Here is a 24,736-nt window from a genome sequence, read left to right as displayed (position 1 = left end):
CTCTGAACCACCAGGGGTGTCAGGAAAAGCCATCCACTCGCGTCGAAATCCGTCGTAATGGCGAGGTGGCAACGCTGCAGCGGAAATATGATTACGACGGCAGAAGCGATAGTAAGAGTTGACGACGTTTGACATCCCACCAGACACCGTCCGCATTTATCGCCCCCTAGCGCTACCCTTCCCTGGCGGCCCTTCGCCCCTCACGGAGCCTAAACGTCCCTTGGAAGGGTAGAGTCATTAGTTCCTTCGAGGCGACGTCGGTATATCCCAAGGAACGAGGCTTTTGCGTCCTCTTTGTGCGTGTGTGTGTGTGTGTGTGTGTCAGTGAGTGGCAGGGAGGGAGGGAGGGAGCAGCAGTTAAGGGACACACACACACACACACACACACTCGTCACGTTCAGTGTCTGAGGGTTCACAGTGCCCTCAGCTCCCTGCCCGCGTTACTGGCGCTACGTGGGGTGTTACTGGCGCTACGTGGGGCGTTACTGGCGCTACGTGGGGCGTTACTGGTGCTACGTGGTGTGTTACTTGTGGAGTTACTGGTGCTGTTGCATGTTCATCATGTGCTTGATAAAACACAGGTGAATGGTGGGGTTATGTGGAAAGTGGACGTCAAAAAAAAGAGATAAGAAAATGTCGTGGGTGACACAGTGAGAGAAAATGACCCTGATGACACGTCTGCGTTTTCTGTGATAAGTGAACGTCATCTGTGTATTCTGTAATTGTTAATTATTGATTCTTATATCAAAGAGAAAATGTAAGTACAACTGATTTTTTTTCTCTCCTGACCTATCTTACGTTACCACATCATCTGTGGACCGAACCCAGCAAGGAAAACGAAAGAGATGCGCAGTGGTTAATCTAATGATGTGAATCTATAAAAGAAAAAAAGATTAATCCACCTTGATCAGTCGATCCTTGACGAAACCTTGAGATATCTTGTTAGTTCCACCAGACCTCCATTGAAAAAAAAACAGAGAAACTTTGAAAGTTCTAAAACACATTTAGAAGACATAAGATGGAGGGTTTGGAGTCTTCAAGAACTTCTACTACGACTCCTGAAAGTCCTCCGACCACAAAGACTCCCAAGACCTCAACGACCTCCGAAAGTCCTCCACCCTCGAGGACCTCCAAGACTCCGAGGACATCTGAGAGTCCTCCATCCTCAAGGACCTCCAAGACTCCGAAGACCTCTGAGAGTCCTCCACCCTCGAGGACCTCCAAGACTCCGAAGACCTCTGAGAGTCCTCCACCCTCGAGGACCTCCAAGACTCCGAAGACCTCTGAGAGTCCTCCACCCTCGAGGACCTCCAAGACTCCGAAGACCTCTGAGAGTCCTCCACCCTCGAGGACCTCCAAGACTCCGAAGACCTCTGAGAGTCCTCCACCCTCGAGGACCTCCAAGACTCCGAGGACCTCTAAGAGTCCTCCACCCTCGAGGACCTCCAAGACTCCGAAGACCTCTGAGAGTCCTCCACCCTCGAGGACCTCCAAGACTCCGAAGACCTCTGAGAGTCCTCCACCCTCAAGGACCTCCAAGACTCCGAAGACCTCCGAGAGTCCTCCACCCTCAAGGACTTCCAAGACTCCAAAGACCTCCGAGAGTCCTCCACCCTCAAGGACCTCCAAGGCTCCCACCGCCACAGCCCCGAGGTCCTCAGAACCTCAAAGGACCTCAGGTGGATGCCAATTCAAGACCAGCCTGTGTGTCCTCCTGAAAAAGCAGGACGAAGAACTTCTCAAGAACATCGAGTTTAAAGAGAAACGGGAATTAGAAAACGAGAAGGATAGTGGTGACGATGCCTCGCAAGAAGAAACAGAGAACGGTGGAAGAGACGGAGCCACAGACATGAAGAAAAAGACAAAACTGAGACACAAAAGCGTTAACGATGCCGCGGAGGATGACAATGATAACAAGAAGGACATGGCGGATGATAAAAAGAGAAAGAAAAGCCCAATAGACCAGTCGAATGAAAGCAAAAAAGAGGTGAAGAAGAAAGAAAAACGAGACAAAGCAGACGCCACAAAAGACAAGAAGAGAATATCAAAGGACGGAGGTAAATCATCGTCACAAAGAACACGAGATGATAACGAGAGTAAAGGAAAGAAAAACAATAGAAAGGACGTGGAAAATGAGGAGAAGGCTAAACAGAAGAAAAAAATCAGAGATAAAGAAGTTAAAGATGAAGATAAAGCCAAGGAGAAGATAAAAGCAAAAGAAAACTGTAAAAACAAAGATCTGGAAGAAAACGAGGACAGCACAAAAATGAAAGACATGGAAGAAAAGAAAGAAAAACTGGTGGAAAATAAGGAAATAGAAGATAAAGGAAAGACGGAAGAGAAAGAGAAGAGAGAAAAGACAGAGGAGACGAAGACTGACGAAATAGCGAGGAGGATCAAGGGCAACATACCAGAAGACGAAGGGAAGACAGAAGATGGTGGAACAGGAGACGGAGTGGAGACAAGAGCAACAGAAGCGACAGAAGAGGAAGGACAGAAGAGCGGCAAACACCAGGGATTTCTAATGCTGAAGAAAAAGGTGAGAAGGACGAAGTACCACGTTAGTTACTTCTTCTGACGTGTCTGTTGTAGTATTGGACCCACTGATACCTTGGCTCAGGCCCGATGTAACGACTGAACTGTGAGAGAATCAAATTCTCTCTCTCTCTCTCTCTCTCTCTCTCTCTCTCTCTCTCTCTCTCTCTCTCTCTCTCTCTCTCTCTCTCTATGTCATCCATCTTTCTATCATCTGTCTCTATCATCTGTCTCTCTATCTATCTATCTACCTCTATCTATCTCTCTCTCTCTATCTATCTATCTACCGCTATCTATCTCTCTCTATCTATCTATCTATCTACCTCTATCTATCTCTCTCTATCTATCTATCCATCTATCTCTCTCTGCAAGGCCCCTCCCCCCAAAAAGAAATAGTGTAAAAGCTCCCTCCCCACACAGTACGGGTGGGTGATTACACGCACACAGATGAATGAAAGCTTAGGAAATGTACGAATTGTTTAGTGAGAGGAGGAGGAGGAGGAGGAGGAGGAGGAGGAGACAGAGCTTAGGTAAGTAGGAGTGGAGTGAGTGCGGCTGTGAGGATGTGCGTCAGAGCCACTGCTCGCTGACGTTCTGTCACACCGGAAGCGGGAGCCATGGTACACACACCACACACACACACGCACACAACAGACGGGGAGCATGGCCTGCCAGCTCACCCTCAGTATTTCGCCATCGATTTATAACAGAGGTGTGGGTGGGTGGAGGGCTATGGTAGGTAGCTACATAAATCCGACTGCCGGTATGGGTATGACATTCTCCTAAACGACCGGTCGTCAGGCTTGTCGTCCCGATGTAAACAAACCGGTCGTCTATCCCACGACCAGCAACCCGTCAAAGGTCATCCCATTTCCTTCTTTTTTTTCAGAGACCTTTAGATCGACTGGATATTTTAGGAAATTGAAAGCAAACACTGACCAAATTAGCTTATCCTATTCTAACATAGGAACAACACAGCAGCTATAACACTGATCTACTGACCTTATCCTAATCTAACACAGGAACAATATAGTAGCTGTGTTAACGTTATGACCTGGTAAGAAGTGTTGCTTAGACAGTAGATAGTCAGTCAATTAATATGAAATGTTTACGTTTGGATAAGTTTCGTACCTGCTGTGAAGTGACAGATTGAGAAACAGACCGACGAACAGACACATAGACAGACACAGGTAAACAGACGGGTAGATATACAAGGTAACATATAAAGAGACAGGTAAAGATAGAGGGATAGACAATAGACAGATGAAGATAGAGGGATAGATAGAGAAGAGTGGTAGACACTTCTATATCACTAGTCTCTGAGGGATGGGACCCCTAGCACAGACACACAGAGGAAAACAATATCTCCTCGGCTGCAGATAAGATTATACTCTATACTCGTGAATTACATAAAGACCAAACGCCTATACCGTTATCAAACGTATTCACCTCTGAATGTTAGACTGATTATAGGAGTAAGGTTGATAAGTATCTCTGGCGTCGAGTCGAGTCGGTACTTCCCCTAGTGAGTCTGCCACGGTGAGACGAGGAGGGCCCCACGTCAGCCATGCTTTGCCTTCTCAGGAGTTTTGTATTAGCTTGACTAAGCACTTGTGCGAAGCCATGTTTGTAAATGCACTGAAGTCACGGATGCAGCAGATACCAAGACTTCCTTTCTACCCACTTGTGTTTCGCTCTCCGTCGTGTCAGTACGTAAAAGAACCCTTGAAATACCAGACCGAAGGACTGGAGGGGAGTGTGACATTCTCATACAACGAGACGTATCATCATCGGGTATCGTAAGAAACGCGGGCGGTGACAGATACAAAATGAGCTTACGTCCGGACTTGCGACACGTTCTTCGAGCTAGTGTCAACAACAAGACATACGTGACCTTCTAACCTACATCATTACATCAGCTGACTGAACAGTCTACGATCTACGGGATGGATCCGGGGCTAGTACTGAGTATGGGTGATTAGTGATATGAGATACAAAGAGATTAGAACATTAACTTGGAGTTAATAGCAAATACTAAAGTGAGGATGACTGAATCCGGATTTACACAGAGAAATGCCGACAATTCTCGAGTGATGATGAGTATTTAGATCATCTTTTTAGGCTTTAGATATGATAGCTTATAGATTCCTCTTCTTTCTTTTTGAATGTTTCTTTCGTTTCACTTATGAATTTGGATCATATTTCTCGTTGTAATGCTAAACGAAGTATGAGTCTGCCATTGGGTTAATGACTCATCTGCCCTGCCACCCCTTCCACACCCATCACCCCTTCCCCACCACAACTATACTATATACTCGAGCACTTACTCATCACCTCACACCCTCCTCACCGAAACTCTCTCATTCTCCTGGTCCTCATGTTAATGCCCACGTGTACCCTTCACCTCACACGCTCCTCCATCCTTCACCTACAGCAGGTTTCTATGCTCCTCGTTCCTCATACTCCCAAGCTCTATATAATCAGAGAAATTCCAAGAGCAATGCAAATCAATACAAAAGGAATACAAACATCAACAGATTATCAGTCTTTCAAGGCTGTTTGCGAACGCAGATCGCAAACACAGAACTCGGTGTCGACAGAGTGGGGGAACCAAAATAAAGGACTTTAGGATAAGTGCATGTGAACTGTTTACGTAAACTGTTTACCTAAGGAGACGCAAATAACGTCAGTAGTGGATCTGAAGTTTAGCAAGTTTCAGGCATATTGCCTAACCTTTCTACGATGTTCCATTCCACTGCGGTTATCGGTACAACGGAACTGTTGAAGCAAAGGAACTTTGTGTCATTTCAAGTAAAAAGGAACCTCTTATTTTCTTATTCATTACTACTGGAAATAAGTTTGGTTATCCTAGTGGAAGCTACTATGTACCTTATTGTGATGTATTGCTCATGTGTATACCTATCATAATGTACTAGAGTTCCTGAATAAAGTCAATCAATCAATTAATCAAAGCAAACGAATCTAGCCTTGATAACCTGATTAGATTAAAAGTGTGAAAGCCTTAAATAAATTCTGAATACCTGTATCAAATCATCTTCAAATCTTTTCTTTTTAAGATAAATGAGTTACGGTAAAATAAAGTTAGTTTTCGAATTACTCTGTTTCTCAGTCCAAGAATCATCTTGTGTTGTCTCTTTTCCCAGTGGGGTAACCAAAGCTACACATAACATTCAAGATGGTGACGCACCAGTGACGTAAATCCTAAAGTTTTGTTCAATTTTCTTGCTGTTTCTATACACTTGCTGACGTGCCTCTACGTCGACGGAAGTTGTTACATTGTCTTATCGTCGTTTCGTCGTTAAACTTATACAGTTTGATAGAGTTCGCACTGTACCGTAACTTGTCGTTTACTTTCCAAGGCCTATGTGTAAACCTTACCATTTGTCGATATAGATATCTACTTTTGTTAGCTTACATCTGTAGACCTTCAGTTTCTGTTGTACCTCTTTTCCCCATATGCACATCGTCTGCAGATTCTAATATATCGTAGCTTAGCTCATTATCAGTGTTATTCGTATATATGAGAGAGAGAAGTGGTCCCAAGCTTGATCCCTGTGGCACGCCACTTGTCACGTCTAACCATTAAGCACGACTCTTCTTACAGATCGTCCACAACTTTTTTTCACCTCTGAAGTAAAACACAATCTATACCAAGTGTAAAATTCGTTGTGGGACTTTTTGAAATGCCCTCTGAATAACTAAGAGAATGACTACACTATTTACAAGAAGCTTTACTTTGGTCATACATGTTGATTATAAAGAGAAAACCCAGCACGTATGAAACACTGGCGTCGATAATCATGTTATGAATCATTAAGCGATGACCCTCAAGTGATTTACAATCATGTCTCGAATTATGCTTACCTTAAATCTAATTGACTTTGGTCGTCAAGATACTGAACATCAGACTTATGTTGACAGATTTCAATAACATCTGGAAGTTTTACCGATTAACAAGAGCAGTTAAGGGTTTATCTTACTGACAGGAACAGTCAAGGGTTTATCATCTTGACGGGAGCAATCAAGGGTTTAATATATCATATTCAGGTTCTTTCATTATTCTTGGATAAAACTCATCAGGATCTGCAATTCTTTTTTCATAATTTGTAGCATAGTTTTCTGTATCCATTGCCCGTCCCCTCATACACCCCTGTACCATTCATCTGTCCCTCATATATCAATCCCTCTTCCTCGCCTGTCACCAATACCCTCCTCCACTATTACCCACCCAGAAGCTCCTCACGGTGTCATACTTCATCTTTCAGGGACCCTTCAGCTCATGGAAGCGGTACTTCTTCATGTTGGACGGCCACCTCCTCACCTACTACAGGTCTCAGCAGGAGTACGGTCAGTTATCTGTCCTTAAAGGCTCGCTGGACCTGGCCATGCTGGAGGAAGTCCGCGTCAAGAAGCCAGGACTCATGAAGACTCATTTCCCGTTCCGACTGACTCGCCGAAACTTGCCATCACTGAAGCTCGTGAGTATCGGTGTGGCCTGGAAGGTGGGTGGGGTGTGTGGTGAGGGAGTGGTGAGTACGGATGTGGTTTTAGAGGTGCGTGGTGTGGTAGTCTGCCTGGTAAAGGAAAGAGAGAGAGAGAGCGGGAGGGCAGAGGTTGCTGCAGTCGAGGGGAGCTGAACCTGGGGACAACTGGTTTACTTAAGGTGGGATGGTCTGACATGCTGAAGTCGGGAGAGATTAGTTACGTGGTTGATCTGGGCTGCTGAAGTCGGGAGAGGTGAGTTACGGGGTTGATCTGGGCTGCTGAAGTCGGGAAGAACTAGTCGGGTAAATCTGTTTTGAACCAATCATTGACAAAATCTTTGTGGACTGAGAGGATCTCTTTACACGTTGTCTAACTTGGTGCTTTTGTCCATCTTAAGACCTAGCCTTACCAATCCTCGCCTCTGACCTCCCTGGCCTTACCAACCCTCGCCACTGACCTCCCTATCCTTCCCAACCCTCGCCACTGACCTCCCTGGCCTTACCAACCCTCGCCACTGACCTCCCTTGCCTTACCTCCAGGCGGCGGACACCAGAGAGGATCGAGAGAGGTGGCTGGGCCTACTTCAGGACATCCTCCTGCGGTCTAACAGGATCTCGGCCCACAACTCAGACAAGACCTTGCACACTGGACGCCCCTTTGCCACCATCGACGCCTCGGACCAGCCAGCGGTGAGTATACGATACAGGAAGGTATAACCACCCGAGGTATACTATAGGGTATACCAAGGGAGAAAGATGTGAGGATTGTAGATAAATATGGTTTACCAACATGAGTTCCTTAGCTTTATACCGTGAGGGTTGATGGCTAAACACTCCAGCTGGAATGATTTAACCCTTGATTATAAGAAATTAGCTTAACAAATTAGCTTAATTGTACTCCTCTCTCTCTCTCTCTCTCTCTCTCTCTCTCTCTCTCTCTCTCTCTCTCTCTCTCTCTCTCTCCTCCCTTGATCACCATCATATTTCTTTCAGAAGTTTGCCACGTTGCCAAACCGGACCATCAACCCAGGGGAGAGTGCTCCCACCACCAGTTCTGACGAAGGCGAAGACGACGACACCGAATTCAAGCTCATCCAGGCCAAGAGGATCCCGCGGATCCCTATCATAGGACCGCTTTCAGGCTTCAACATCGCCGAAGTGAACCTCAGGAAGGTCGAACCTACGAAGAAACTGGACGAAAAGAAGCAGGTTCGCTTCACGTGTTGAGTTTTCAGATTCCAACCTCGTCAGCACTTAGCCAAAGCCTTGACGCCACTTGGCACAAACAAAATATTCAGACACCACTTAACTAATCTAGATACCACTGGGGTCAAAGCCTCCGCTTGCCTACTGGGGTTCTCTGTTCCTCAGTGGTCATCAGGTATTTAAGTGGTTCATGTGTATTGCCAGTGATTCTGCTTCAGACGCCATACCATAGGGTAGAAGACGTCTATGTTGATACTTATATCTCGTTAGAGTATAGCAACGCCGTCCTATTATCTATGACGGGATAGACAATTAGATAGCTATTCTTTATTCAAATAGATTTTAAGTTTTTCTTGCCTATTTCAGGTTGCGGATGACACAGACTCCTCCAGCTCCTCAGACCAGAGCGAGGACGAGCAAGAGAGGCCCAGAAGGAAGCCTCACGTAGCTGCAGGAGTGCCGGCAGGAGTCATCAAGCTGAGAAAAGTCGAAAAACCCGCCAAGACACGGAAGGAGGACGTGACTGGAGATGCTGAGAAGGGAGGGGACCAGACGCAACGCGAGGATCCAATTTCTGCAGGAGAGGTATTTGGCGTCAAGCTGAAGAAGATACAGGGGAAAGAAGGGATCGTGAAGGAGGCAGATGTTGAGAGGAAGAATGAGGATGTTGGGGCTAATGAGAGGAGAGCTATCAAACAAGCCAACATTCCCCTGAACAGTAGTAACATCCTGAGTCGATCAGACGTGAAGTTACCCAAGACGTCCCCACTTAATCAGAAGAAAGGCACGACGGAGAGGAAGAAATCCCCATCGCCGAACATCCCTCTCTCCAAGAGCATCCACTCCCTCACGAAAGCCGCTGAGGTTGTGGACCCCAGCGCCAAAGTCCTGCGTAATGTGTCTACGGACAACGCGGATTCCGAAGATGAGGATGATGAGGTGAAGAAGGACATCATCACCATCCGTCACGCGGAGAGTAGCGAGATCCAGTGCAACGATGAAGTTGTGCACATAGAGCCAAGCATCGTGACGCAAACAGCTATCGAGAGAGGAGACTGTGCTGCACACGAGCCTCAGGAACAACAAACGATACGTGAGGATGGAGGGCAACTCTGGCCACAAAAGGACGACAAGGAAGGCATCAGCACTGATGCCTCGCTACAGGGTTCTCCCGCCAGGGGGAGAAGTCCTCCTGTGGTAGTTCGTCCAGTGGCCATCACAGTGACGGAAGACACAGACAAAGAGCCGGAGTACGAGGAAGTTGATGATGAATTCCTCCACAGCATAAGAGAAGCTGCTGATCTTGCCTTTACGTCATTAGATAGCCAATCGAGAAACGAAGAGCAAAATGAATACGACGACTTTGAAGAAGAATTCTTAAAACAAGTGAATAACATAACTCCAGACTCTCTCGTCACGTCTCCTCAACTCTCTCTTCCAAGCTCGACAAGTAAGAGTTCCCTCACCCACTCAATCCTCGACGAGGGCCTCGCCTGCGATGGTGCAGAACACCCCGCCATCACATTCTCCTCCTCCGATCATCATGAAGGCGCCCCCGTCCACCCCTGAAAGTGAGGACGAACACGAGTATGAAGAATTTGATGAAGACTTTATCAAAAAGATTCAGTCACCCTTGAAACCTCCTCCGCTACCAGCTGTCATCACCTCTTCAGGTGAAAGTTCAAGGACTCCTGTCGGGAAGGACGTGCCTGTCAGGAAGGGCGTGACCCCACCGAGTAGTCCCATTAGGGCAAGAACCAATACCAACGAGAGTGTGAGTTCTGGGAAAAGCGACTACGAGAACGTGGATAAAAGGTCAAGTGTGTTCAAGCTCTTCAAAACCAAGAGGTCTGGAAGCATAACCTCCAATGACAGGAAGGAAATGGGCGAGATTAAAGAAGCGAAAGATCCCAAACAAAAGAGCAGCAGCACTTTCTCCAAGATTCTCCATGGCAAGAAGGGGAAAGACAAGAAAAAGAAAGACACGAAAGATGACAACACCAAACCAACTGAAAAGCTTCAAGAAAGTGAAGAAAAATCATCTGAAGACTCGAAGTGTCATGCTGACACGAAGCCAACACCTGACACCACGGAAACACCTCAAGACCCACCACTGTACGATGAGCCCGACGTGACCCATCAAGAACCAAACACTCAAGAAGCTGTGACGGTTGTGATGCGCCACAACATACAACCGGGCAGCGAGGAATCGCGTTGTAGCACGTACAGCCGAGCGTCCAACAGTTCCAGGGACCAGGAGCCAGCGCCCTCGATCCCAGAGAAGACAAGAGTCAGGGCCAAGTCCCCCAACCACGACACTCCACAGAGCAACAGGCCGGTGACCAACCTATACCACCTGATCTCGCCACAGGAGCAGGGGGTCGAGAATAGGACGCTTGTCGACGGCTACATCACCGAGAAGCAGATCCAAGCCATCCTCAGCGCCAGTGAGATTCGTGGCAAGAAAAGACTGTCTCAACCCCGGAGTATGGGGAATGTGCTCAACGTACCTAATGCTTCTAAGGCTTCAGAAGGCAACGTCGGAGAGGACTGGAATCATAAGCGATTATCCATCAACAGCACGGAGAGCGATGAGCCACTCCATGCCACGAACTTCCTCAGTGGGGACAGACTGTCCTCGAGTTCAGGAAGTTTCAGAACGCTATCGAAATCGTACGATTCAGACGTCTCGAGCGAATCGCATCCGGTGTCTCAGGATCTCGAGGGTCCGACAACACCGGAGCAAGACTTTTCGACCGTCTCTCTCAGAGCGACATCTCGTCTGGCCGAGAGCCTCACCGTCGGCAACCGAGTCAGTCTGACTTCGCCGGAATTTACTGTCGTCGAGGAGGACGTACCTAGTACTCCAGACGCCACAAAGACAACGTTTCCAGTCGAGGCAGAACGAGAGGAACAAACCACGACTTCAGCATCCACAGGTGCGCCGATCTTCACTCTGGAAAACGAGGAAGATGAACAGGAAGATTACTTCCCAGTGGTTGGAGGAGACGTTGAACTACGCCTGCCGAGGGACGTGTCCCTCCAAAAGCCTTCTGCAGAGGACGTGAGGACCTCCGGCATCACCGGGCTGAAGGAGTACCTGAATACGATAGATGGAAAAGACGAGGAGTTGACGGAGGTCAAGTCGAGTATCAGCAGACTCGGCCATAGCGCCGCTGTCGAGAAGCTTAAGGAAACATCAAACGAACTCTAGAATTAAGGAGAAAAAAAAAGTCACAAAAAGAAACCAGATTCTATACAAACTTTATAATGCTATTCCCACTTGTTATAGCCTTCAACTGATCACCTGCGTCTGTGTGTGTGTCTGTGTGTATGTGTCCAGTGCTGTTAGGAGCGTTGAAAACCATCTCCTCCCATGAAGCAGTTAACCTTAAACCAGAGTCCATCTTGAGCGTCTATACTTGGGTTCTCCAGTCATAACTTATCCAGCGCCTCGCATCAACACGCCCAGTAAGACCTCATGCTTCCCTCGTGTCCTGAAGCTGTGTCCTCGACAGTGGCTTTATATATATACGAAAAGAATCTCCTTTTTGTCGACCCTTTCATGTGTATGTGTGTTTGTGTGTGTGTGCGCGCGCGCGTCTTTTTTTCTGACCATTATTGCCCATTTTTTAAATGTTTATATGTATATCGAATTTCTAGGTATATTATTGATGTGTCAAATCATTCAGATATATTAAGTAAAGACTGAGATCTATTATTTTTTTCTATCATCCATCCATTTAACTTTTTTTCTGTAAATAGAGAAGTAGAGGAAAAAAGATATCTCAATAGAAGAGAAAGGTCTTGCAGTATATTCTTGTGATGCGTGAGGAGACAGAAGGTATAGGGTCAAATCTGCTGTGGGTTTACAAGATGATGGTGGGGGCACTAGATAAAGAGTTTATCTATTATATTTATTATTCCGTCCTCAGTACAACACTGAAATTGGTAGTCGTCTCAGCAGAATCATTGCTCAACACGTCATCGTGGAAGACAGAGCCACCCAACTTCAAGATGAGACAAGTGTATCACAAGGGAACTTACGCCACGATCAATTAACGTCCTCCCCCAGCTGCGACCCTCTGACGATGCTCCTTCAGGTAAGCGAGGCACAGTTCCTTGTAGTGTTGGAGAGAGGGCGTCACGACTGCAGGGTCCTTGGCCTTCTCGTCCCAGGAGCGCATACGGAGGATAACCTTGAATTGAGGGTGAGATCGGAACTCCTCCACTTCCTGTGGGGTCATGGGGCCCCCTTGGTTCTCCAGCGTCACCTTGCTGGCGTGAGAGAGGCCTGAGGGGATGGGCAAGATAATGGTATTGGTGCTCATGTGAGGAAACTCTTCGGTTGTGATAGACAACAAAATACGACTGACATTCTTACGTTGAAATTATGTCTCCTCTCTCTCTCTCTCTCTCTCTCTCTCTCTCTCTCTCTCTCTCTCTCTCTCTCTCCCTCCTCACCATCATGATAATCAGCATCGGTGGCGACGAGGAACCTCTTGGCGTTCACGTGGTTCCTGACGAGGTTGGTGACGGCGGGAGGGAAGCCGAGGCCTCTCAGGTACTCTTCACCTGCAGGAGACGACTGAAGCTATATAAGCATCCCTCACAGAAGACGCTGCTGGAGGAGGAGAGATCGTATATTTTCTCATCGTAGAATCACACACCACCACTATTATCCCTCAGCCCAGTGTGACAAGGAAACTACCTATTTACGTCTCTCATGTTTACATCAGTGTGATAGAGTGAGAGACTATCTATCTACAACTCTGAATTTACGTCAGTGAGAGTATCATTCTACGTGTCGAATGCCTATACGTCGGTATGACGAACACAGGACCAGCCATCAACCACCTCAACGACTGTGTTGCACAGTGCCGCCACATCGTAAACAAGCCATGAAAATCTTCACGTCCGTTCGCTGCGTAAATCTTACTTCTACATTTCCTTTATTGTAAACACATCATCCTTGTCTGTATGCGTATACCCCACCGCCTCCCACGCTCCACATCATTCCAAACTATCCACCAACAACCGGAGCACTGTCAGCGACCCCCTACACCTAACAAGCATCGACCAGCCCGCGAAAAGGACGCGAGTTCAACCCTGCAACGCTTTAGTCTTGAGTTGCCAGTGATTCGGAACGGACCTCGTGTGCCGACGAGCAGCACGGAATCATTGTATGGATCAGTACCTTCCGCAGAGACCGAACCCAACTCGCAGCGTGGCCACGGCACGAAAACCTCAGCCAACTCACAGTTGAAAGGTGAGCTAACTAACCATTTCTCGCTCTCACCCTGTCCTCTATACATGTTACTCCTAGCAGTTATCTCTCTACGAGACTTTATAAGACTCAGTTATATTACTCGTCTTGGATTATAATACTATCTTTGTAATCGTGCTTTTCTTACTTATGATACTCTCCACCCGGTGTCGCATTTCCAGCGTGAGACACTCAGCATTATAGAGTTTCCGTCTGAGTTTCTCTCGTGTCGCAGAATGCGGGTTAAGACGTAATTTCATAGGCGTATTTCCGGCGATGATCACTTGTCGTAGTATCAGTGTTGACTACTGCCTGGCTGTATGGGAGGGGCAGCCAGTTTTCGATTCCCCACCATACGATCCTTAGATGAATGCGAAGGTACGCAAAAAAATAGATGAATGAATAAATAGATAGTCGTTCAATATGACCATGACCGATTTATGACCTTAATAGCCTCTCATAGTTCTTAATTATGACCTAATCACCTACCACGCTTCCTCGCACTCAATGACTCATTACTATCCTCAGTGACAACGTAACTACTTATTAGTCCACTAATTGCCATAAATGACCGAGAACGGCCTGTCGGTAATGCCCCATCATGACCCACTGTTAACTTGACCTACCGATGACCTCGTGTCGGACGGCACCGAAGGTGACCCCGTTGTTAATTATCCGTGGCTCGCCCTCGCGCATTCCAAGCAGGTGACCTATGTCATGAAGGAGCGCCGCCAGGACCATCTGACGAGGCGCCGCACCAGCAGTAGAATCAGTGATCGTCATGCAGGAGTTAGGGAGAGGAGGAAAAAAGCGATCATTTAGAAATACTATAATTCATCATGATATAATTCAAATATAATTCAGATATAGTATAATCTAAATGTACATGATTTTATTTAATGTAATTTGATGTAATGCAATATGATTTAAACATTATCTGATATAATGTAGTAGAATTTTGATGTAATTTCATGTTATGTGTTGATATCACTGAGCAGCATTATCTTAGGGAAGGAGAGATAAAAGAATCTGAATTCTTTTTCACTTTAGGTTCGAGTAATTGTAGAAGTCATGAGTATCATGTCAACTTTCATTTAGCATAACAGGTCGAATGACCAGATTACATGGGGAAAACCAATCCACATCATCAGGGGTGATGAGTTCCAGGGCCTCCCTACATAGATAGTCCTTATCATTCCAATAAAAGACTGCATTTCCAAGGCATACCTCGATGAGGAAGCCATTGGTCTTCATTGAGAATGAAGAGTTTCCAGACTTGCCTCCATGGGGAGGAAAGTCTATCAGGCCTCACTAAGGGTTGGAGGTTCCAGGACCAGTGTCTATATGGTTTCCAGGAGTTACCTTCATGGCTCAACTATTGGCCTTCCTCGGAGATGAGAAGCTCCAGTACTTGCTTCCATTGGGAAGCCAACAGACTTCGCCAGCAGTAAAAGGTTCCAGGACTTACCTAATCGGTTTCCAGGGCTTAATTCCATGGCTTAACCATTGGCCTTCATCGGAGATGAGAAGTTCCAGGACCTGTCTCCACTGGGGAGCCGACAGGCTTCACCAAGAGCAAAAGGTTCCAGGACCTACCTCCACGGAGAAGCCCTCGGTCTCGGCTAGTCGAGCTGCCTGTAGGGCGTGCTGGACCTGCGAGACATCCTCGCCGAGGTAACCTTTCTGCCCGAAGTCATCAAAGAGGGAGAACACGTCCTGCACCGCAGCCTCGGGCTCCATGGTGGCTCTCCTCGTCTGCTCCTCCTCGTCTGTTGGAGCTTCTTCGTAACCTGTGTGTTATCTATTGCCTCCTTATCACTTGCCCTTTGTACAGCTTATCATCCATTGGTTCGTCTCCTGTCTATTATCGGTTTAAGTGTCTGTTTGCCAGTGGGCACAACGTTTCTGTTAACGGTACAAAAGGAGGAGTAGGTATATTATATAGTTACTGAGTGCTTACCTCTTCATGTAATACGCAGTTCATATTTTCCATCGATATTCAGATACACACACACACACACACACACACACACACACACACACACACACACACACACACACAATTCGCCCAACAAACCTATCAGATTTTGCCACAATATCCCAGCCAAGAACATCCACATTAAGAATATGAACGAATTATTATATTAACCTGCGTCGTTGCCACAATGAAGTCTTTAAAACTCACTTGACTTGAACCAGCCGCGGTAAAGACTGAGTTAGTTGATTTTCTTTGAAAAATACAGCAAGCAATTCTCTTAATGTTCGTGCCAAAATGGAGGCATCTCTTGCTCAGTTTAGCGGTAGGTGGGCCATGATATACTCCCACGTCTAACATATCCGCATACTTGTCTCGTATATTGGCCTCTTTATGAGTATAATGACAGAGATATATATTCGTCCAGGGCGTAGATATGAAGCGGTCAGAGAAAATGGGGTTATGAAGGTATACAGGACTGGGAAATAATCGGGACAACTATGATAATAATCCAATATAGTTTTTCTTTCATTCATTCATCATGGATGATATATGGGTTATATGAGTTATTAGTAACAATACCACTGCTATATATTTCACGTCGTTTGAGTTGACCCAATGAACTACAACTTCTTTCCTTAGATGTAGATATAGCTGAGTGATTGTACATACACACCCACACAGGCAGACGAACAAGCACTCACACGTACACAGAAACACGCATATGATTACACACACACACACACACAGTATGTCTCACCTCCACTCGGTACCCAGCGTCGAACCCCCGACGTCGGTGCTCCACCACTGCTCCACCCTGAAGACAACCTGAACTTTTCTGATAAACAACCTTTTTCTTTATCAGTGTATCTCCCCCTCCCTCCACCTCCCCCACCTCCCTCCACCTCCCTCCACCTCCCCCACCTCCCTCCCGTTATCTGATAACACCTCGCCTCCCAGAAGGTCGAGGTAATCATTACTCGTAGATTATCCCTCTGAAGCTGAACAATAGACGAGGTGATCATTACTCGTAGGTTCCTCCACTCTGTAGCTAAACAGTGGACGGTTCTTGCGTATAGAACGCTGTGTCTCGGTATACACACAGCTGTGTTATCTCTCAACGCCATCTGAACGCCATCTTAGCTCGCTATCTAGATCTTGTCACGATAGCTGATGATAACGACTTTTGTACGATCGATGATTAAAAAACAATTTGTTAAGACGTGAATGAAGCTGTGGTGGATGATATCCTTAATACGCATGAAATGGTTTAGTCAGGCCTTACTATACATCTTCTATCACTATATATGTAGTGTGTGTTTGTGTAGATGTTGTATCTCGCATTACGTTTTCTATCTCTCGTCATAGCGTATGTGTAATTACCTATTTGTAGTGTACGGGGAGGGGGGGTTTTACACTCGTGGGACCCCCTCCCCCCCCGCCCCATCCCCCATCTCTTGAACATTCTCTATTTATCGTACAACGTCTTAAATTCATGTATGCTCTCTGCATTATCCCTGACTTCAGTCATTCCCCTCCAGTGTGTGTGTGTGTGTATGTGTGTGTGTCTGTGTGTCTGTGTGTCTGTGTGTTTTCGTGTCTACACTAACATGCCAATCACTCTTAACAACCCCCTTACCTTTAAACAAACCATTACCTCAACGCTCACATGAGGGTAAGACACCCCACGCGCCTTACAAAGTGGCCAATATATTCCTCTCCCCCCCCCCCCCCCTTAACTCTCTCTCTCTCTCTCTCTCTCTCTCTCTCTCTCTCTCTCTCTCTCTCTCTCTCTCCCCTGCAGCACCTCACCACACGTGACGTGTGTCACATGCTGATGGCAACTTGTCATCCCCTAATTATAGACGTATATACTTTCGGGATCTGATGTCATAGATTGATTTAAGTCGACACTTGGCGTCATCATGTGGCGCCCCAGACTTGTTGTGTTGGTGGCTGTGGTACTGATGACGTCATGATAGTGGAAACACGAGACATATGGTTGTGGTGGAAGCACGGTAGGGAGGGAGGGAGGGTAGGAGCTGTTTACGTTTGTGGTTGTGGTAGTTGTGGTGGTTGTGGTGGTAGCATCTGCTGTGGTAGTGGTGCTGGGGGGAGGAGATGGCAGCAATTGTTGTAGTCTTGTTATTTTTTTTTGCTGTAGAGGTCGTGGTGTTAATGATAACAACTGTTGTAAGGTAATTCTACAACTGGCTGACACTGACGATGTTTTCTTACTCGTTGTCGAACATTTATATAAGGAAAAAAGGGTGTAGTCATGTCAGAAGGGTGAAGGTCTGGCATGAGAATCATACAGAATAACCTGATAGCCTTTCACACTAATGGCCTCCTGGCTATTGATAACACACGTACGTTATCAAGTCAAGCGCTACCTGCACAGTGTCTAGCTGACTCATCCAAACAGCATCTTATCTGTAGATAAAAGATAATGGAACTAGATAGTCTTCCCATCAATATACCTTGAAAGGGTCTGGGAGTTACTCCAAAACATTTGTTTTTCCCTGGGAGTTCCAGCAGTTCCAGGGCTGCACTGCTTCCAGGAGCAGGGGAGTGTGTTTGCCATATAGATCACTTTCTAACGACGGGGAAATGGATCACATAAATAACAGACCCTTAGCCATAAACAACCACCTGATGATACTCTGTCTCTCACCTCACTACAAATAAGAACTTATTGAAGTAGATCACCATGGTAGGTAGATATAAAATACCCCAACAGAACACCTGTAGACATACTGACCAACGCCTGTGGGGGACACGTTTTGTGGTCGAGTCAAGTGTTTTGCCACTTGGAGGACCAGCTTCCCCCTCTGTCTCAACAGAGAAACGTCTACCATCTCTACAGCTGCAATGACACCACTGCTCACAACACAACCTCGTGTCATCCTTGCCCCAGGGAGTTTCCCTCCCTCCCTACCAAGTCTCACGCCTGCCATCAGTGTCATGTATGCCAACAGGGGGCCAGACACCAGACACAGCCGAGCCAATTGTATCGCAAAACTCTCTGTGAGGTTAGTCAAGTGGCCATGGCAAAGATAGCGATGTAATCCACCGGCGATCCATCTCCACACGTTCCACCTGCTTGGCTAATTTGCTTAAGTCTTCATTAACCACTTGGAGTTAACGCCACCTGCACGCTGGGATTTACGTTCGCTTCAGCTTTAATCGTCTTAATTTGTTATCATTATCTTTGGCTTTATAGGAGGTGTTTAACCCGCTGTCTCGCCTCTTGACTTGAGGATTATAGTGTGATGTATGTTTGGCTGGGATTAACTCGAGGCAGATCAACGACTAGCAACGAGATACGTCTCGATTACAGACAGTGATTCAAGAAAAGGCAGAAGTTTTAAGACATTTCAAGGTTCTATGAAGGAGGCAACAATAGCTTTGGGACATCCTTTTTTTAGGTCAGATTTCTCGTACAGCTTTTGCCCACCTGCCGTAAGGGGATAAGGAAAATAGCATGAGGGATGATAGCCATAACAGTTGTAGTCGTACAAACACAACCTCCAACAACACCAGAAGTAGTAGCAGTTGTGATATTAGTAGTGCATTAACTCGCGTTGCCCACGCACCACCATCAACACCAGGAATAGTAACGGAGTAGTAGTAGTGGTAGTAGTGGTAATAGTAGTAGTAGTGGTAGTAGTAGTAGTAGTAGTGGTAGTGGTAGTGGTAGTAGTAGTGGTAGTGGTAATAGAAGTGCCCTATATCATCAACACTTGTCACCTTTATCCTTACATCCTTATAACCATCTAGCCATCCTAGTTATCTCTCTCTCTCTCTCTCTCTCTCTCTCTCTCTCTCTCTCTCTCTCTCCACACACACACACCAAAATAGCGTGACCAAGTACTGGCGAAAGGCATCGTCCGTCCAATAATAGTAGCCAGTCTGCCACCAACGCTGGGCCCCCGGGGGTCTGTGGGAGAGCCAAGATGCCAACCAACAACGAACATCATCGTCGTCCTCCACTTTGCCTCTCGCGCATCATCTCCTTCGTCAGGGTCAAGGACGAGGTCACTCCGCTACCCGTGGTCGCTGCCTTGGGTCGGTCATGTCGCCATGAGTGACCCGGTCCACACAGAGGCCGTAACTCGGAACGTGATCGTGAGGTGAAGCCTCGCTTATGTACCACCTCTGGCGGGTTGTCACATGAGCAGATACGTCAGACATTTCAGCTTCCGTTCCTTCCTTCTCCCTTGAGATGATCTGAGCTGAGCAGAGAAGCATTGGCTCGGTGATAGCAGCCACCGACACTGTCCAGGGGGGCACTTTGCAACGCCAGACGACTCGTAAAATGAGGCGAATTGCTATAAATACCTGAGTGGTTGGAGAGCTAGTTGGTGGGTGATTATGGCCGGTATATAAACGTCTCGTGGACGCTATTGCCAAGGTCACATAACCTCTCTCTCTCTCTCTCTCTCTCTCTCTCTCTCTCTCTCCGATACGATACGATCGATGGGCGCTATGCTACCTGTTTTATTCTTTCCCAGGAAGATCAAAGTCTTATCATACGTTCCATTGCACATCCTAGTCAATCCAGCTAAATGTATTCTGTCACTTATAATCTAGGATAAGCTACAGTACACCGAATCAGATACCATATTACACTGAATGATATACTTCTGTTTGTGGAATATACAGCTGTGTTTTTGATCAACCTGGGAAAAAACCAGCTCCGCAGGTCCCGTATGGTGGATGTATGCCTGTAGCAAGCAGTGTGTCCAACGATAGTTCAATACGAACCAGACTGCTCCACCTAATTTGTTAATTACTGGTTATTTCTGTGCTTAATCGACCTTCTTACTGCCTACACTAGGAGAGCAGTGCAGAACTATAAGGTATTAACATATGCCAAGTTCAGACGTTACGAAAACGGGGGATTTCAGTGGGTTGGACTGGGCGACAACTATTGGCCTAGTTTAACTTTTCCCTCCAGCACAAGACGTAATTCCAGAAAGAGTGGACTAACAGCTCTCCTTTATGCCTCACAATGGACCTGTATATATCCGTACGCGAGTCGAGATTTACAGCAAGCTGGCAGAAATCGCCCAGAAGTGATAATTGTCATGGCATGCCATAATTCAGTACCAGGACCAGCCTGGCTCGGTCTCAGTGCTCACTAGATCGCCTTCATGCAGTATTGCCAACTTCATGTTTGTAGATGTCGCTAGGTTCATACTCAAAAGTAGCGGAAAATGTTGCTGACATTAGGAAATTGTGTATCTCTACTGAACCACAAGCTAAACTACGTTCACATTTAATTACTCAGTCCAGTGAAGCACTATGAGTTGTAAGGAAAGATGTTAATTAAGATTAGAACAGTGTGTCCGACGTCGACGATTTGCATTTCGCTACGTTAGCGCTGAGTGGCTACATTGCGGGAGATTTATGTCCTGTGGCGGGAGAGCGGGAGACTTCAGCTGTTTGCGTGAGTCCCCTACCCAATGAGGGAGACTTGGCGTGTTTGAGGTAATCGCTGATTGGTTGCAGTGGGTATGACACACACGAATGACGTCACTGATAGACGAAATCGTGCTCTTTATACGACTTTGATGTTATTGTATTAGTTCTTGTGTGCGTGAGGTATATGTACACATATTCACACAAACAGATCATCATATACACACGAATACACGAGCAGGCACGTGTGGGTGTGTCTGAATACCTATGTGTACAGCACGGAAAGGGAGTTCTACACTCGTGGGACCTCATCTCTTCAACATTTTCTACTATCCTACAACTTTTTAAGCTCCTATCTCTCCCCACTCACAATCCCACAACTCACTTTATGCCCTTCTCCCACCAGTCTCATGCCATAAAAGTACTTATTTACATCTATTCTAATTAGTTCTTTTCTCTATTTTCATGTGACGTCCTTTGGTTGTTCTTGTCTCTACATCTTTTGGAGAACTGACCACTGTATATGTCATTAACCACGTTTGGAAACTTAAAAAGGATATGTTCAGGTCACCCCTCGCTCTTCTCTTTTCCATGATGGGCAAATTCAAAGCCCCTATACCCCTCTTATTTCCGGTATCATCTTTGCTTTTCTCCTTTGGACTTTCTCTCTTAATTCTTTGAGCTTCCTTAAGTACGGTGCCCAAACTCCAGAAGCAAATCTTCAAGCTATACCATCAGCACAGGACAGTGATGTATCAGTCCTACCTGGACATCGTACATTTATCAAACGTCACCAGGAGTCGTTACGACGAGTGTTCGCTGGGAGTGTGTGCGTGTGTGTGTGTGTGTGAGAGAGAGAGAGGTGTTTAGAAGTCAGCGCATCAATCTGCAGCGAGCAGCAGGTGGTGTGTAGAGTACAGGTTTCCCTTGTGCTCCACTTCGTTGCCTCTTGACACACGAGGTGGAAGAAGAGGGAGGTGTGTGTGTGTGAGAGAGAGAGAGAGAGTGCGTGTGTGCCACACCCCCTCACACGGGGTCTGATACACCCAAGAAAGTTGATATTGTCCGAGGTCTCACCCACACACCATGACACGACTCAACACTTGGCAGATGTGAGAGATTGTGATCATGTTCAGGGATTCCTCCTCCCCCCTCTCTGTACTCTTGGCACTGTGGTACTTGAATGGGGTAGACCAGGTGGGTAGTATGGGGTGGGTTGAGTATCAGGAGAGGAGGGGAGGAGAGGGTAGTAGTTACGTAGCCTGCATGGACGGTGTTCGTGATTCATAGGATCACTTAAGGCCACTTTTGAGAAAATGTTTCGTAATTTCAGGTTATGCAAATAGACTTCAGGCTTTCCTTTTTATGTTCCAAGACTCTAAACACAGATCGAGGGTCGAGTGGCTAGGGGTAGAGGGCGTCCAATGGCTAGGGGTGGGAGGCGTCCCCTGGCTTATATCTGTCCTCGTGATTTCCTAACTGAAGGTGTGTAATATCTGACGCTGGGGAACGTACGGTGTTTCATGAGTGTGTTGTGATGTTGTTGTGCCATGGTTTCTTATGCGACCAGCTTCCACCACTTCTATTTCAAAACAGAGGTTCATTATCTCATCAAAAGTTCCTAGATCATTATTCACCTTGTCTCCTCTCTACTCTGAATTCTTCAACTCCTTTCCTTTAATGTTCCACGTAAGGCCTGGCCTTTATGAGGAATTTAAGTCCTCAATTGGAAACGTCAATATCAAAACAGATAACCAATGGCGACATAGTCATGGGAGCAGCCAAGACCCTGGGCCTGACTGACCAAAAGGTATCTGAAATCTCTCGCTGCTCACCTGCAACTCTTCACCGAGTCTGCACACGGCCGCCACCCCAGCCACTGCCCAGGTGAGATAAGGATGACCCCATCCGAGCAGGGTTGAGTACTCACGTGGCCAGCAGTGCATGTGTATAGCTCATTGCCCCTGACGTAAGACATGTTTTTCCCCTCGTGGCTCGACGTGTGGTGAACTAATGGGACGACGCGCTTCTGTGAAATGAGGAAAAAAAACGCTACGATGTAATTTGGTTCAGAGGTTCCTGCGTCAGATGGAGTTGAGTAAGGGGAGGGTAGATAACGAATATAGGGAGGGTTGAGCCAGGGGAAGTGTACGATGGAGAGGGACAGAGTTCAAGAACCTCAAGTCCTCTGTAAAACGTTGATGAAGTCCAGGAAGAAAATGGATACTAATTTAGTACCTACGGAGACAATGGGGACTTGTAGGGACTGGTGGGGACTTGTAGGGTCAGGTGGGGACGTGTGGGGATCTGGTGAGGACGTGTGGGGTCTGGTGAGGACGTGTGGGGGTCTGGTGGGGACTTGTGAAGTCCAGGATAACTGGGGTATGAGGATTTCTCTGACGCTACTCTTCAGATGTGCTACGAAGAGAGACTGAGACAGGGAGAGAGAGAGAGAGAGAGAGAGAGAGAGAGAGAGAGAGAGAGAGAGAGAGAGAGAGAGAGAGAGAGAGAGAGAGACCATTTTTCCCATCTGATGGTAAATTCCTTGTCAAAATATTGAGGTCACTTTGCAAGAGGAATATGTACTTGTTCCTTACTGTGCAATAGATTTATGGATCAATCATTATTATATTTATTGACCACTTGTGTTTATTGCCCGGCTGCGATAATTTGTTTCTGCTTTTGATTGTCTCGCTTGGCAGTAAGTCGGTGTTTGTTTGTCCTGATGGTATGTTGGGGAGGCAAACACACACACACACACACACACACACAAGCAAACAAACAAACATATGCACGCAGAAACATACGTGAGAATAGCACTGAAGTATATGGTCAATCTATCCACTTCCTGGATTAGGCCGTTGGTCAAGACTAGAATATGTTTCAAGTTTGGTCACCCTTAATCATACGTGCACAAAGAACTAATAGAGAAGGTCCAAAGGAGAATAACAAAGTTGGTACGGGAATTGAGACCTTGAATTTGTCCATCATGGAAGAGAGAAGAGCGAGGGGTTACCTGATCACAACCTTTTAAGTCTTTAAACCTGATTGATGACGTAGACAATGAGCAGTTATTCGAATGATGTAAGGATAGAACAACCAGAAGACATCACACTTGAAGTTAAGTAGAAACTTGTCAGAAAAGATAGAGAAAAGTACACTTATAATATAAGTGTAGTGAGTACATGACTGGACACAACTATATGATGAAAGAGAAGTTTAAAAAAAAAGTTGTATGATAGCAGAGAATGTCCAAGAGTTGGGACCCCACGAGTGTAGAACTCCCTCCCCGTACAGTACAAATAGATAATCACACACACACACACACACACACACACACACACACACACACACACACACACAGACACGCGCCCGCGCGCAGGCACACGGCAGCAGGCATTCTATCCACGTTAAATATAGTCAAGTTGGACCATGTGTCTTGGTGGTACCTCTGCCCTACCCTCCCCCCCCCTCCTCCTGGTAGTACCCCTTGCCTACCTAGCCCCTCCCCACCAGCTTTCCCGCTCCTCTTCATGCTAAGGGCCAGGGGTAGAGGAGGAGGAGGAAGAGGAGGAGGAAGAGGAGGAAGAGGAGGAGGAAGAGGAGGAGGAGGAGGAGGAAGAGGAGGAGGAGGATTAGGGGGAGCGGGAGGGGAAGAAGAAGTTAGTGAAAGAGGGGAAGAGTGTGTGTTTGGAGAAGTTTTCTCGGGGCAGCTCCTCCCCTTCCCCCCTTCCCCCTCCCCCCATCTCAAGCTCCTCCCTCTTGACACCCGCCCACCGTGGTGGCACCGCCCACCGTGGTGGCACCGCCCACCGTGATGGCACC

The 24,736-nt window shown here is 46.7% G+C and overlaps 2 protein-coding genes across 2 annotated transcripts; one reads left to right on the top strand and one right to left on the bottom strand.

Annotated features, from left to right (window-relative positions):
• The first annotated feature begins 347 nt into the window (after positions 1-347).
• Positions 348-11,964, top strand: LOC139763889 (uncharacterized). The gene is given in 6 exon segments (XM_071690300.1): positions 348-2,539; positions 6,822-7,034; positions 7,581-7,730; positions 8,034-8,249; positions 8,613-9,808; positions 9,810-11,964. Coding segments are annotated over 6 exon segments (4,947 nt in total). The 5' UTR covers positions 348-1,018; the 3' UTR covers positions 11,461-11,964.
• Positions 11,965-12,149: 185 nt separating this feature from the next.
• On the bottom strand, positions 12,150-16,347 carry LOC139763887 (2-amino-1-hydroxyethylphosphonate dioxygenase (glycine-forming)-like). The gene is made up of 5 exons (XM_071690297.1): positions 16,248-16,347; positions 15,109-15,417; positions 14,139-14,253; positions 12,711-12,821; positions 12,150-12,540 (listed from the first exon to the last, which is right to left on the bottom strand). The coding sequence occupies exons 2-5, from the start codon at positions 15,250-15,252 to the stop codon at positions 12,305-12,307; spliced, it is 606 nt and encodes a 201-aa protein (XP_071546398.1). The 5' UTR covers positions 15,253-15,417; positions 16,248-16,347; the 3' UTR covers positions 12,150-12,304.
• Positions 16,348-24,736: the final 8,389 nt, after the last annotated feature.

The sequence above is a fragment of the Panulirus ornatus genome, chromosome 48, assembly GCF_036320965.1.
Source record: "Panulirus ornatus isolate Po-2019 chromosome 48, ASM3632096v1, whole genome shotgun sequence".
In the NCBI taxonomy this organism is placed as follows: domain Eukaryota; kingdom Metazoa; phylum Arthropoda; class Malacostraca; order Decapoda; family Palinuridae; genus Panulirus; species Panulirus ornatus.
This window is presented reverse-complemented; position numbering and strand designations above follow the sequence as displayed.